The sequence below is a fragment of the Tetranychus urticae genome, chromosome 3 (assembly GCF_039701765.1).
Source record: "Tetranychus urticae isolate SD_2017Ah chromosome 3, NJAU_TeUrti_SD_1.0, whole genome shotgun sequence".
NCBI classification, from domain to species: Eukaryota; Metazoa; Arthropoda; class Arachnida; order Trombidiformes; family Tetranychidae; genus Tetranychus; species Tetranychus urticae.
Genome location: NC_142960.1, coordinates 13,242,560 through 13,256,890, shown reverse-complemented (window position 1 = coordinate 13,256,890; position 14,331 = coordinate 13,242,560). Strand labels below are relative to the sequence as shown.

The 14,331-nt window shown below is 33.9% G+C and overlaps 2 protein-coding genes and 1 long non-coding RNA gene across 3 annotated transcripts; 2 read left to right on the top strand and 1 right to left on the bottom strand.

Moving 5' to 3' along the window:
* The first annotated feature begins 467 nt into the window (after positions 1-467).
* On the top strand, positions 468-1,747 carry LOC149093389 (uncharacterized). The gene has a single exon (XM_089269786.1). The coding sequence runs from the start codon at positions 609-611 to the stop codon at positions 1,452-1,454; it is 846 nt and encodes a 281-aa protein (XP_089125912.1). The 5' UTR covers positions 468-608; the 3' UTR covers positions 1,455-1,747.
* Positions 1,748-1,772: 25 nt separating this feature from the next.
* Positions 1,773-12,702, bottom strand: LOC107359791 (fatty acid synthase-like). Its single transcript, XM_015926360.3, has 4 exons — positions 12,126-12,702; positions 11,349-11,501; positions 2,747-10,077; positions 1,773-2,668 (listed from the first exon to the last, which is right to left on the bottom strand). The coding sequence occupies exons 1-4, from the start codon at positions 12,298-12,300 to the stop codon at positions 2,537-2,539; spliced, it is 7,791 nt and encodes a 2,596-aa protein (XP_015781846.2). The 5' UTR covers positions 12,301-12,702; the 3' UTR covers positions 1,773-2,536.
* On the top strand, positions 12,606-13,668 carry LOC112538611 (uncharacterized). Its single transcript, XR_003081834.2, has 2 exons — positions 12,606-13,052; positions 13,185-13,668. It is a non-coding gene; the product is annotated as an uncharacterized LOC112538611 (long non-coding RNA).
* Positions 13,669-14,331: the final 663 nt, after the last annotated feature.

The window sequence follows — 14,331 nt, the reverse complement described above, 5'->3', positions numbered from 1 at the left end:
ACAAAAAGAAAAGATAAGGCTGTTTGAGCTAGCATATCAATTTTAATGATAATTTAATGCAGTCAATACTACAAAATAATCTAATCTCTCTGACTGAATGCATAATGCCCCTCATCCCCTTCGGGTCTGATGATGCGCCAGTGTTACAAGAATGGATTAATGTCTCAGTACTCAGTACAGTTTAATTAGTTTAACATTAGTACTTTCATCATGTTACGTATTTGTGGTTGCTTTTGTTTTTTCCTTCTCTTTTTAATGTTTTTGTGGTTTTTGTTTTATATCCAGGCAGTGTGAAAATTCGATTTCATTAGGTAAGTTATGGTTTGAACCTAATTATTTTCATAAATAAATTATTTTTATAAATCAATGCAAAAACCACCACCTTAATATTAATACAAAAAAGCCGCGCAATAATATAGTTTTGTATCGATTGTAAAGGTGGCATTATGATCGCATTATGTTATTTATTCAACTAGGGTCTGGGGGCTACCTTTGAGGAAACAAAGTACTAAATCTTGTTATTTATTTTGTTTTGTTTTATTTGTTATCAATTGTACCTTTAATGGTACTCGTTAAGGAATAAACGTGTGAATATTTTTTAGATCATAATGGACGCTGAAAGTGTAAAAACTGGACTTACCATCATCAATGAGCTTAAAGACATGATCCTATCAAATCTGACAGCTGCTGGTAAAGAGAAAGTTGGTGAAAAAATCAATACAAATCTTGATATGTTGGCTTCAATAATCAATGGAAATAGTGTATCTAATTGTAATGGTAATGCTCAAGGAAATGCTAACTATGAAGCTGAGATTTTAAAAAGGCTTAGAGCAATTGAGGGTAAACTGGATATGACACCTAAAGAAACTTTTCCTGACAAAGTGATAACACATTCAAGAGCTTCACATCGATTATTTCATGGATCTCATTTATTATCGGGAGCTAATGCTAAATTTCAAAAAATACTCAATCAATGGTATGGTGTACCTAAGCAATCTTGGCGATGTATTTTTCGTGCTCAAACACATAACTTCTCAGCTGATTCCTTTCATCGTCACTGTGATAATTTTGCTCCTACCTTTACCATCATTTTGGGACATAATGGTGACCTGTGTGGAGGCTTTACAGATATACCATGGAGCATACCTGCTGACCCAAAGGGACGTTATATTACTTCAGAGAAATCATTCCTCTTTAGTCTGATTAATCGTGAATCAACTGATCCAATTAAATTTGATGTTATTAAAAAGCGCTTTGCAATCGTTCATCATCAAAGATATGGACCAATATTTGGTGGTGGTGCTGATTTAGCTTTATCAGACAATTGTGATGCAAACATGGAAAGCTATTCCAATTTACCTCATTCGTATGATGGGGAACATGCGAATAATTACATACTCATGGGACATTATTATTTCTGTGTTAAAGATTATGAAGTTTTTACCATCACCTGACAATTTTTACTGGTTTTTACTATTTTCATTATTTGAAAATACATTAATTCATTGACTTTTCTGGTCTGGAACAGAAAATTGTTACTTCTTGATGACGCTTTATTGAAAGCATGAGATTTCCATTATAGTAATTTATTACAACTCAATCAGGGAGAGTTATTGTTAAAAATCCCTTCAATCTTGGACTTTGTAAATGTGAAAATAAATTACGAGTTAAGGAGTTTAAAGTAATCAGAAAAGTACAAAAATTTTGAAATCAGTTTACTTTGATTAAACCATGGTTAAACATTGTATTATAGAAATTAATTTAAAATTCTATTAATTATATTATTAGTTTAATTTTTGAAGTGGTGATGTATAGAAGTTCAAGTAAATACATGAATTGTATAAATTTAAAGTTTGTAAACTTCTCAGGATTCAATAATTATAAAGTGAATAATTTGGAAGTTGATACAGGAAATCTGAATGAATTAAAGCAAGTTTTGTCAACAATTTTGTCTTTTTCAAATATTTCGAGGAAGCAGCTTAAAAAACAAGATTTCGTCTCATAATGGTTCAGCTTTCTGTCAAAATGTCCAGCAAATTTTCATTACGGAATGAGAAAAGACGTCAACAATTTATCTTAAATAATACATTCAAAACCACTGATAGAGTATAATAGTTTCATTGTTAAATAAAGTGATTATGATTCCCAGTCAACTAGCACATACACGACAGAAATGCGGTTGAGGTAACTGACAAGTTAGATGGCAACATCAGTATTGTACACTTTCGTATAAAAATACAGACTTTGTAAATGACAAAATAAATAATATCTAAAAGGTCTCGATCTTTCAACTCTACCTCAATTTAACCACTGAGCTGTTAATTAATAATAACAATTCAAATGTTTTTAAAGTATTGACCAGTTATCGGTACCGACACTGTTGAGGTAGGTATCGATACTCTTGTGTAGATTAAAATGTTGTGTTTTACGCGAAAAACGCAAAGAGGATTTTTGTATCATTTCTGGTGCTGGTTACGTTGTAACGTTCGCTCTAGTTTGTATGAGCTATAAGTTTGGGTTGACTGGGTATTCAGCTTTAATTTTGAACTTGAGTAGAGTTGGTGCCTTCTTGGCCAGTGAAAAATTCATCCACAATTTTGTTAATAGCATCCAAATTTTGTGCGATTACTGTATGATGGTTTCCATTGAAGAATCGTTCGGTTCCCAACTGTGGATAAAAATAAAAGGTAAATTGATTAAATGTGTTTGTTTATTTCCATGGAACTCAAAAAAACACCAAACTTACCCTGATTCCGTTTGTGACATTTTTAAAGGTAGATAAATCATCTTTAGCTCTGATATGAACAATTTTAAATAAATGCGATTTTATTTTTGGCTTATACTTGAGAGTTAATTGTCCTTTCTGTAAAGTTAATTCATTAATTTTAACTATACTGTCTGCTTTAACTTCATCAAGACCATTGTTGAGTAAAATTGTTTTAAATTTAGCAAATCTTTCACTTCGGTTTGGACAGCTTTTCAGTTCCGAGTCAAATTGATCGACATCCAATTTGTGCATTACTCGTTTAAGAGTAGATTTTATAAATTCAACTTCTTGAGTATTTGAATCATTGCAAGCATGAGTATGTACAAGAGTAGCTGCTGCATGTTTTAATGTTTCAGGATCAGAATCAATCAAAACTAATCTGGAAACAATTGGTCCTTTCCCATTATTTGTCAAATAGCGATTTTCTAACTCGCTTGAAACAGCAAAAGCCACAAGTCCACCAAATGAATAACCAAGCATATCTATTTTATCATCGCTTTGATGTAGTTTAGTCAGTTGGTCAGCCATATAAATGGCTGCTGCTTCGAGTGAGGTAAATGGAGCTAAATCATAAGTCCAGTTGAGTCCAATAACTGGTCTTTTGACTCCATCAATCAATCCTTGCATCAAATCATAGTTACCCTCAATAGGAGGCAAATAATATACTGGCGATGTTGATTTATCAAATTGATTGTGTTCATTTAAATTGTGTGTCAGCTTTGTTGGGATTTGCAGCAATAAAAGTGGATTCAGAGGTAAATTTGAGGAATCATTGGTTTCTCCTGGACTCACACTAGCGGCTTGAGTACCATTTTTAACTTGTTTAGAGAATTCTTTGAGTTTGGATATTTTTAGAGCACGAATTTCCCGTGAATTGATTGAGATGTTAAACTGTTTCTCGAGAACTTGTTGAACTTCAATTGCCATCAGCGAGTCCATTCCAAGTTCACCTAAGGTAATGTTAGGATCAAGTGAGTTGATGTCCTTAATACCAAGAATATGGCTTATTGATTTAATTATATCTCCAGAGTCTGTTGCTAAAGATTTCTTATCAAATGAACGAACCAAACTTGATAAAACAGGAACAGGATAAGCCAATGCTCGTGAAAGAACCGAGAAACAGGAATGAATACGCTGTGCTGCAGTTCCTCGAATCGATTCAACTTTGACACCCATTTTTTCAACAACAAACCCAACATCACCAACAAAACCCCATTGAATGGCTAAACCATGAAGACCATCTTTATGACGCTCTTGACAGATTGATTCCATGTAACTATTGGCTAGGCCATAATTAGTTTGACCTGGATTACCCCGACCACAAGCAACTGATGAGAAGACGACAAAATAATCACAGTCAGGAGCAAAAGTTCGAGTCAGTTGATCCAAATTACGAGTAACTTTAACTTTAGATGAGCATACTTTCTCATACGTTTCTTCATTTTGGTCTGCCATTAAAGCATCAGACAGAACCAATGCACAGTTGAATATTCCACCAATACTACGAGATGATATTTGCTCAAATAAATGGTAACAATCATCTTGATTGGTTAAATTGTGCTCCGAGATCGTGGTTTGAACACCAAGCTGGGCAAATCTTTTTAGACAGTAGTGGTGGTAAGCAGATTTTGGACCGCTTCGTGAGTTTAAAACCAAATGACGAGCACCATTTCTAACCAGCCAACAAGCCAATTCTAAACCAAATCCTCCAAAACCCCCAACAATGATGTAAACTTTATTTGGGTGGAATTGAGGAGATTTTATTGATGTGATACCGAGAATGGGATTTGTGGATGGTGAAAATGTTTGATTATCTTGTGTAGAGATTTTCTGGTCTTTGCTGTCATTTTCTGGCTTCACTTTGATCAGTACTTTGCCAATGTGTTTACCAGTTGCCATAAAACGAAAAGCTTTCTCAACCTCATTGATTTCAAAAACTTTTCTTGGTAAAGGTCTGATTGTTCCTCTAGCAATTCCTTGTTCCATGAAGGTGTCAATTTTACGCTTTTCTTGTTCTATTAATGCCTCTTTACCATTGACCCAACCATTAGGATCAATAAATGAGTCCAATAAAATTCCATGGAAGGTTTTTCCTTGATCAAATAGGCCCAAATTTAGTTTATTGTTTTGCATTATATCGTATTTACCAATCTCAAGGAACCTTCCACCTGGAGCTAAACATCTAACACTGGCTAGAAGTTTGTCTTCAGATAATGAATTAAGAACAACATCAACACCATAACCATTTGTATGACGAAGTACATGTTCCTCGAATGAAGTACTACGAGAATGTGCAAAGCTTGTAGCATCCAAAGAAGGAAAGTGTTTCTCAAGAAACGCTCTCTTCTCTTCTGATCCGATTGTTGTAAATACTCGACAATTCATGCTCAAAGCAATATTGATAGCTGCCAAACCAACACCTCCAGTACCAGCATGAATAAGTATCGATTCACCCTCTCGAAGTTGTCCACGAATAAGAAGAGCATAAATAGCAGTGGCATAAACAACTGGAACAGTTGCAGCGTCTTCCAAACTCCAAGATGATGGAACAGGCCATGTAAAATCATTTGGCCCAAGAACCACTTTTGTCGCTAAGGCTCGATAAGGAAGCATTCCCATAACTCGATTGCCATTAGCATCAACACCAGCATACTCTAAACCAATAGGTGTTTGCATTTGAACCTGAGATCGCCAATCTGGATTAAGGTTTGAAGGCAATCTTCCAGTTGCATGCATAACATCCTTAAAATTAAGCGAGGAATAATTGATTTGCACTAATGATTGGCCTTTATTAAAATCAGCAACTGGATTAAATTGTGTCCACACAAGCGAGGAAAGATCACCCGGTGTTAGACATTGAATGTAGGCATCTTTTGCCACAGTTAAACATTTTTTATCATTTTCTGGTTTGGATGGGATTTCGAGGTGACAATAATCACCCCAACCCAATTTGTCATCAAAAACGTTGAATTTACAATCAATGGCAGCAATTTCAGCAAATGGCGACTTATTAAAATTGACAGAAGTCAAATCAATTCCTTTGGAACCAGGTCGAAGAGCAATACAGCGAAGTCTTTGCCCATTTGGCTCTAAACTTAAACACTTAATAAGACCAATAACACTTGTATCTGATTCATACTTTGAAGTTAACCAAATTAGCGAATCATCTTCAGTTTTGAGACAACTTTTCAGCTCCTCAAGCCATGAATATTCAAATGGATTAACATGAACAACTTTGTGTTTCTCAACCTTAATTGAGTCTGGTGCCTTTTTAAACATGAGTCCAGTCAATGGTAACAAATCAGAGTCGATATAACGTATGCTCATGCAGATCCATTGATTAGCCTCCATTTTCTTGACTAATTCAGTTGAATCAATCACATTTGGAATGTAATCTTTTAAAAGACTTCCCAGGAAAGGAGTCGATTTCAAGTCGGTTAATTTTGTTGATGTTTCTCTCGTTAAAATGAGAAGATTGCCATTGGGTTTCATGATTGAATAAATTTTGTCCAAACATTTAATCAACTGGTCAACAGAGCCATTTGTCAATTTGTATATAACCAAATCATTTTTACCCAATTGACTTGGTGCTTCAGATTCAATTAGATTCCATATAATCGTGTTAACTGTACCTGAAAGTTTATCAGCAGTTTCTTGATCAACAGGACTTGATCGAACCAAATTGTAGGTAAGTTTCATTGAACCTAATGATTGTGCATCGACAAACGATCTAACAGAGTCAACTAGGAACCCTTGAGAATCATTAATTTCAACAACACTCAATTTAGAGCAAGGATCACCGGCATAACACTCATGAGCAGCTGCAGTAACAACAAATGGACGCAAAAATCGCTGGTTACTATGAAGAATAGCATTACTACCAATTAATAAATCATTTGGCAATGCTTTTGTGATCTCAGTTGATGGCGATTCTCCTCTAATCAAAGAGAGTAGATAATTAGCAAATGAATGCTGATCTAGTTGAAGATCGACTGTATTTTGAAGAGATTCAATTTCGTTTTCTTTTACTGATCCAAGTCCAAGATATTTTTGTTTCAAGACAGCAATAAGTCCATAAATTAAAGTGGAGTATCTTTCAATTGATTTCTGAGTCATTTCATCAACAGCTGAAGTCTCATTAAATGGAATAAAATCGTACGACTCAAGAGAAACTGATTGGTTTCGTCTATTGGTATCGGAAGCAAATAAACCCTTGACCCAAAGTCCATTAGTAGACAAGGTTTGAGTGATTGGATCATGAGTAACAGTGAACTCAGGACAAAGAGTCTCTGTTTTCTTGTTTGAATCTTCAGATTCAGACTTTTGTACCTCGTTAGGTTGGTGACTTTTATTGAAGCAATTAATAGTCTCCATGATAGCAGTTGGATCGCAAACTAAAGATTCAAAGCCAGTAGGAATATACAAATCACGGTTGTGTTGATTTGAAAGTAAAATTAACTGCAAGGCTGAATCAGTGAATGTTATCCAGGTTTTAAGAAACCGAAAAGTTGAATCGTGAGTTCGCTCCACAATGGATGCAGCTTTAAGCTGAGTATTGGTTGGTTCACACCATTTTACAGTTCCTTTGAGTCCAAATGAAGAAGCAGAGTTTAAACATCTGAAACTGGGCCCATAATCGTAACCTCTAACTCTGAGCTCTTTGTAAATATCTTGTTCACCAAGCATAACCTCATTGTCAGAGTTTATCTCGAGCTGGGATAATTTTGAAAATGAATCTTTTACATCTTCTAAGTTAGGATGAGCATACACTTTTCCAGTAGCAACAACTGTACCACTTTCAATAATTGCAAAGGTTCCATTGTAAGGTAAGTATTGGACAGTAAATTTAACTTCCTTTTCGGGTAAAACGGTAGCTCTGATTAATTTAATGTCACGAAATTCAACTGGAAATCGAGTTACTTGGATTTGATGAAATTTGGCTGCAACATGCCAGGCACCCATTAAGAGACCAGTTGCTGGATAAAGGATTCGTCCGTCAATCTTGTGATCAGAAAGATACCAATCTTCTGCATTTGCTAGGTTAACCTTAAAATTAACGCTTGTTGATGCTCGGAATGGATTGAAATATTCGGGAAATTTGAACACTTTCCAGTCATTTGAATGGTCAAATTTAATTAACGAGTGTAATGATAATGTATCAACGGGAACTGGATAATTTACTGGTTGATATAGATTTTCAAGACAATAGTTGAGGCCTTCCTTTGAATAGAGTTGACCCAAGCATGAAAATAAACTCTGTCCAGAGATAACTCCTCTTGAAATGTCTGATAAATTGTATTGAGAGAATTGATTCAATGCAAGTTCATTGTTTATCTTTGAACATTTAAATGGCTTATTATCCATATTGAGAAGAATGACTGAAGTTTTATCTTCATCCTTTAAAATTTCCATCGTCTTGATATAATTGTCAGGATAAAGAATCTGCTTTATTAGATAGTTCTTAAATGAAACTAAAGATCCATTGCTTCCCGGGTTGAGGAGGAAATTTGTTGATCCAGTAAAATGATGAGAGTCATTTGCATCAACACAATCAGTTGATTGGACAGGATATTTGAAAGGAATATTTGACAATTTCAATGAAATTGTTAGATCAGCCAATTCCGAAAACGGTCCTGAAATGAAACAGGATTTGTCCGATTCCTTTATGGAGCGGATTGCTGGTGAACACAATGATTTGATTTGATCCCAAGATGATTGAACCTCTAAAACTGGACTGACAATTGTTTGATCAGCAGTTTGTATAAAATGTCCAAACCAATAAGCGATAAGGATTACTTTTTGTTCACTTAATGAGTTTTTCAAATAAAGATTTACCAAGGATCCAATCGAGCGAGTTAAAACACCTTCAATCGGCAGTTTGATCGATTCTAACAAATTAATCATTCCCAGTTGAATAGCAATTGAAGTAACAATTGATTCCAAAGGATTTGTGATTCTTTGCTCTCTATAAACTAAAGCCGATAGATTAACTTTGAAGGGTTGCAAGTATGATGATAAACGGTCAATGGTTTGTGAAAAAACTGGTAAATTTCTGAACGAAGAGTCGATGTTCATTAAATTATTTGATGCAGTCAGGTAGACCTTTTTATTCTGGGTTGAATCAAAATTATCTCCAAGGAAATGAGTAAACTTGTAACGTCCGACTTCACCTTCAACCAGAGTATAACCACGGACAGGCATTCGTCGGGTTTCTGAGTATTGATTGAATAAACCAAGAAAAGGTTTAGTTAAAAGTCGCTGAGATTTTTCAAGGAAATTTTGTATGAAATGAACACCATCATTTGAACGACCGGCAATGTTGATTAATCGAGGTAATCCTGGTAATGTTATGGCATAATCATCGGGTGAAGACTTTTTATTATGACCTTTCAGAATGACATGAACATTTGCACCACCAAAGCCGAAACAATTGAGTGAAATAATTTCTCCTTCAAATGGTGTGGTTGAGTTAACAGGAACTATTGTTTCATTCATCAAACCTTCAATTCGTGGATTAGGCTTGGAAAAGTGTAAATTACCAGGAATTAAACCTTTCTGGAAAATACAATTGGCTTTAATTGTTGCACAAAGGCCTGAAGCTGCTTCTGAGTGACCCATGTTTGACTTTAAACAACCAATCATTAAAGGCTTTGATTTATCTCGATTGATACAAAAGACATCATGAATCGCTTTCATTTCAACTGGATCACCGGCTTGAGTACCAGTTGTATGAGCTTCAACGTATGATACTTTAGTTGGGTCCAGTCCAACCTCAGTGTAAGTTTCATACATCAATTGTCGTTGAAGATTAACCGATGGAAATGATATGCCTTGATCTTTATAACCATCAGTGTTACTGCGACAGTTAACAATGGTTGAGTATATGCGCTTGGCATCGGCTGATTTTTGCAGTAAAATGCAGCAAACACCTTCTGACCTTCCATATCCATCGGCAGATTCATCGAGACATTTTGATCGGCCATATCTGGAGACCATTTGAAGATCACGAAATTGAAGGGTAACAACTGGAACCAAGCAAATGTTGTAACCAGCAACCAAAGCTTTATCACACAGGCCTGATTTAATTGCTGTGAAGGCTTCATTGAGAGCTGCAAAACTTGATCCACAGGCTGTATCGAAATGGCAAATCGGTCCTTTGAGGTCATAAATGTAGGGAATCAATGTTGTATAGATTTGTCTGTAGTTGGGAACATCCAATGGTTCCTCACCCCAGGCCATATCAGTTTCTTGGAAAGATGAACCATAAAAGAAACCAGTGTTTGTCCCTCTCAAAGAGTCAACGTCCAGACCTAAAGTCAAAAAGGAGTTGAAACATTTACTTTAATATTTAATTAAGGGTTGATTGTGCAAATTTTAATCTAAAACATTGACCGTCAATATGAATACAGTAAAATAGTCAACAATGTAACAACTCAGGGTTGCCTCAACACTTTCCACCCCAAAAAAACATCTATGGTGCCAACAATGTTTACATTTTATCAAAAGATTAATCGTTTTAAATGGTAAATTATAATTTCTTCATTTTACCTTCTTACAATCATGATAAACAAATGTATTCAATAACCTCCATTGAATATCCTTGATACTTCACAGCTTGGCCTTTTAATATTAAAATGATTGCTTTCTCTTCCTTCCTTTCAACTTCAAGGATTAATTACAATCTTCTAGTTTGCAAGTGTAAGAGATATTTAAAGCAGTTAATCAGTTAATCATCCTTTTTATACCCAAAATAAACAATTATACAAAACTATCTTCAAAAGCCTGGAGCTCAAACTGACCATTTTATAATGCAACTGTAAAGTGTTTCACATCAACGAGGTTAACTCGTTTCTATCAAGCTTTTGTTTCTAAATCACAATCAAGGTGAAAGATTCCCTTGCCATTTCTGATTTAGCATATCAACTCATCAATTAGTGGACTCGACTTGATTTTCAATCATGTTTCAATCAATCTAATTTGACATCCCAATCAAAATCTCATTTGCTTGCATCAATGGGTTCATTAATTAAATGATAACTTATAATCAAATAATCAACAGGGACAATTGAATTTGATTAAAGCAGTTTAATCCTGTATTCAAAAGATTGACCATATTGATCAGAATTGAATAAATTAATAACTAAAGCTCATAGCTCATCTTTAAGTGCTGCGTTTAATCTCAGTTGATTATTTAAATTGATGAAGACTGACCCAAGTCTATAATAATTGATTATAAATGGTAATTGGGGCTGCAAAAAAATTAATTGAATATCGTTAGATAATCAAGCAAATCAGTTGAACAGTTTTTTGTTTTCATATTATTAAACGGCTATAAAGTTGATCAAAATTGAAACAAATCAATATTCAAACATTTAATAATGAAAGCAAGGTTGATTGATAGCGACACGTTATGAGAATGAAATATTCATTAAACAATCAAAGGCTTATAATCACCAATTTGGTTGAATTGGTTTTGTGTTGATGATCAATAGCTTTGTTTTTTTTCTAGTTCAATTTAGTGATTGTATTTTAAATTATTGGTTAATTGAACATTAAGATTCACTGTGATTAAGAGACTAACCTGAATCAATAATGGCTTCATATGAGACTTCAAGTAACTTTCGCAATTGTGGATCCAAAAGGTCAGCTTGATGATCAGAGATTTGAAAAAGTTTGGCATCAAATTTGTTTAGGTTACCAATTTGACCGCTTTGGTAAGGAAAATCGTTGCTTCCTAAAAATCAATACAATAAGTGAATATTAAAAGATAAGTCCAAGAAGGATATTTCAGGGTTAGGAGTTTTGATCAACAATCAAATTAACAGTTAGGTCTATCTTTTGACGCTTGATATATCATGAGTTTTTACGCATCATAGAGCTCGATACAGGGCTAATCAACTGAATAGACTTTGGTTAGTAATTAAGATCCATTGGATGATGATTATTAAAGTAAGGATTAGATGCAAACCCTCTCATTAGGAATGCAGTTGAATGCTAAGTCCTCATAAGTGTAAATCAAAAGCAATTTCAATAAAATCGGTTACAATATTTGACTGCTAATAAATTACAAAGACGTTAATTGTCAGCATTAATGAAGGTGTAAACTGGTTAATTGGTTAATTTATGGCTATAATTCATAATTTAATTGCAATTTGCGTTTTGATAAATGCTAGTTTAGATTGTAATTTAAGTGCGATGTAAATGTCTGAGAAAAGACACTTCAAGTCGGAAAAATTAACACGAAAACCTAATTTGTTTCTCGTTTCTTTAACTTATCAATTTATGCGAGATTTGAGTAGCGTTTTTGGTTAAGTGATCAAAGAAAGTGTTAAAGATAGATTAATTGAAAGGTATTTACCTGCAGGGAAACGCTCATTTCCACCGCTCATCATATCAGTCGAGTTGAACAGATTGTCTAAAAATTGGTCAACTGACTCGGATTTTGGAAACCGTCCAGAGATTCCAGAGATGACCACATCATCTTTGACTCTCCATTTACGACGGATAAAGTTATCGTTGAATTGCACATCCATGATTACCAATATACGGTTGAACGCTACAACCAATGGTAATACTAGGTACACTTAAGATAATAGCACCACTCAATAGTAAAGTTGATTAAACAAAGTTGGGAAACAATTTGAATGGTTGATAATTCAATCGTTTATTGGATTATCCATTTGACGATGGGATTGATGAAGATGCTACTGATTCCAGACACAGAAATAATGTGATAAAAGATGAAGATGATTGAAGATACTGAGGGTGAGTGAGAAGAAGCATAATGATAAAAAGATGACTGTGAATGAGTTGTTTAGCTCCCAAGGCATTCATCCGTTTGGTGTATACTGTTAATTAAAAAGTTAAGCTAATATTTTTAATCGCTCCGCCTCGGAATCTCCTTCTATCTTTCCTTCACGGCCAACTTTCACTAGGCTATTAATTTGCAATTTCATCTATCATTTAGCGATTCCCAATAATCTAGAATCTAGATCAGCTAATCCATTATCTGATCCAGTAAAAATCCTGATCTGATACAAGACAATAGACGATTCAAATTTTCGCTCCCTCACTGGCTAGCCATATGATAAACCATTTAATGCGCCTTAATCTTGAGCTAGCAAAAAATTTCTTATTTTTTACGTTGACTTTTTATACTTAATTATTGAAACTTCATTGCCACGACTTTTATTTTAATGATTGTTCACCTGATACATTGTACAATTATTGACCATTAAAAGGATATTGATTCGTTTCATGATTGATTTGCCCTTCCAAATATTGGGTAAGTAAATTCAAGAAAAAAGCTATCTTATTGCCTATGAACATTCATTGTTGTCGACAAATCTTTAACCTTTTTTTTAAGGTTTTTTATGCTTCAATTTTCTAATTCTTCTTTCTCTATTTCAATAACTAGGAACACGATATAATCTATTGCCGCAGGGTGAACCTGAATTTGGATGAGAATCTGGTTCCATCTTGTCCTTCTTCCAGTGCTTCTTCTAGTCATTCTTTTTTTCTGAAACTTTTACTTGCTGGGGTTTTCCACTCTTCTCTGTTTACATGAGCATATTGCAAGTTATTCATTCCAGCCATTGACGCTCAATATTAGTATCATCATCATCATCAGCATCATCATCATGCTCATCAATATCAAAATCATGTTTTTCTTCTCAAATAATATTACGAGTTCTTCTTCTTTTTTCCATCAAAGTCAATGAAACTAACCTTTTTCAAACAACAATTCAGTAAACAACAACAACAACCGCACAAACTACTCTATCAACTTTTCATAGTAAATGTTGAAATAATTCAATTCAACATTACCTTGTGTATTTATTAATACTTTTTGTTTATTAGTGTAACTTGCATATTAAACAAAATTGGTTAATTTTCATTTATTTTTTTTTTGTTATTCTTCTTCTTCATTTCTGCATTCATCTTATTACCTGAACATAGTCAAGGTGATAACAATATGAAGGTTATCATTTAGATAAACGTGCTCAATTAAACCCGGAATCATATTATTACTATTTTCATTTTTCATACCTTCTAAACAAGTAATTAATATGTTAAAAAAATGAATTGTTCAAGTTTTACAAGAACAATTCAATCTCCCAACTCATTTGGTGTTTAATAATTGATTAGCTTAATAACTTAATCAATGAGCAGTGAAATATTAAGAGTCAACCATTTTTAATGACTACCTAGTAGTAAATCAAAGGTAACCACTGGACTGATAATAATTGTCACCTCAGAAATCAAATAACATTTACAATGATCTTGGTTAATCAATGACTCTCTGAAAATAACCAGAAAATAACCAGAAAAGCTCTTGAAACAGTATCATTGACATCATAAGCATGAGTTTATAATTTAAAACAAGATTCAGGTATAACTGAGTTTAGTCAACAATTTAACCTTGATTGAAATAGATTACGATTTTGTTTTGTTTTATTTTGGGAAAAAACTCAGAAACGGTAACTTTCCTGAAAATATCCTTAATAGAGCATTAATTAATCACCAGCAATTGAATGGATGTGGAAAAATTTGAAATAAATTTA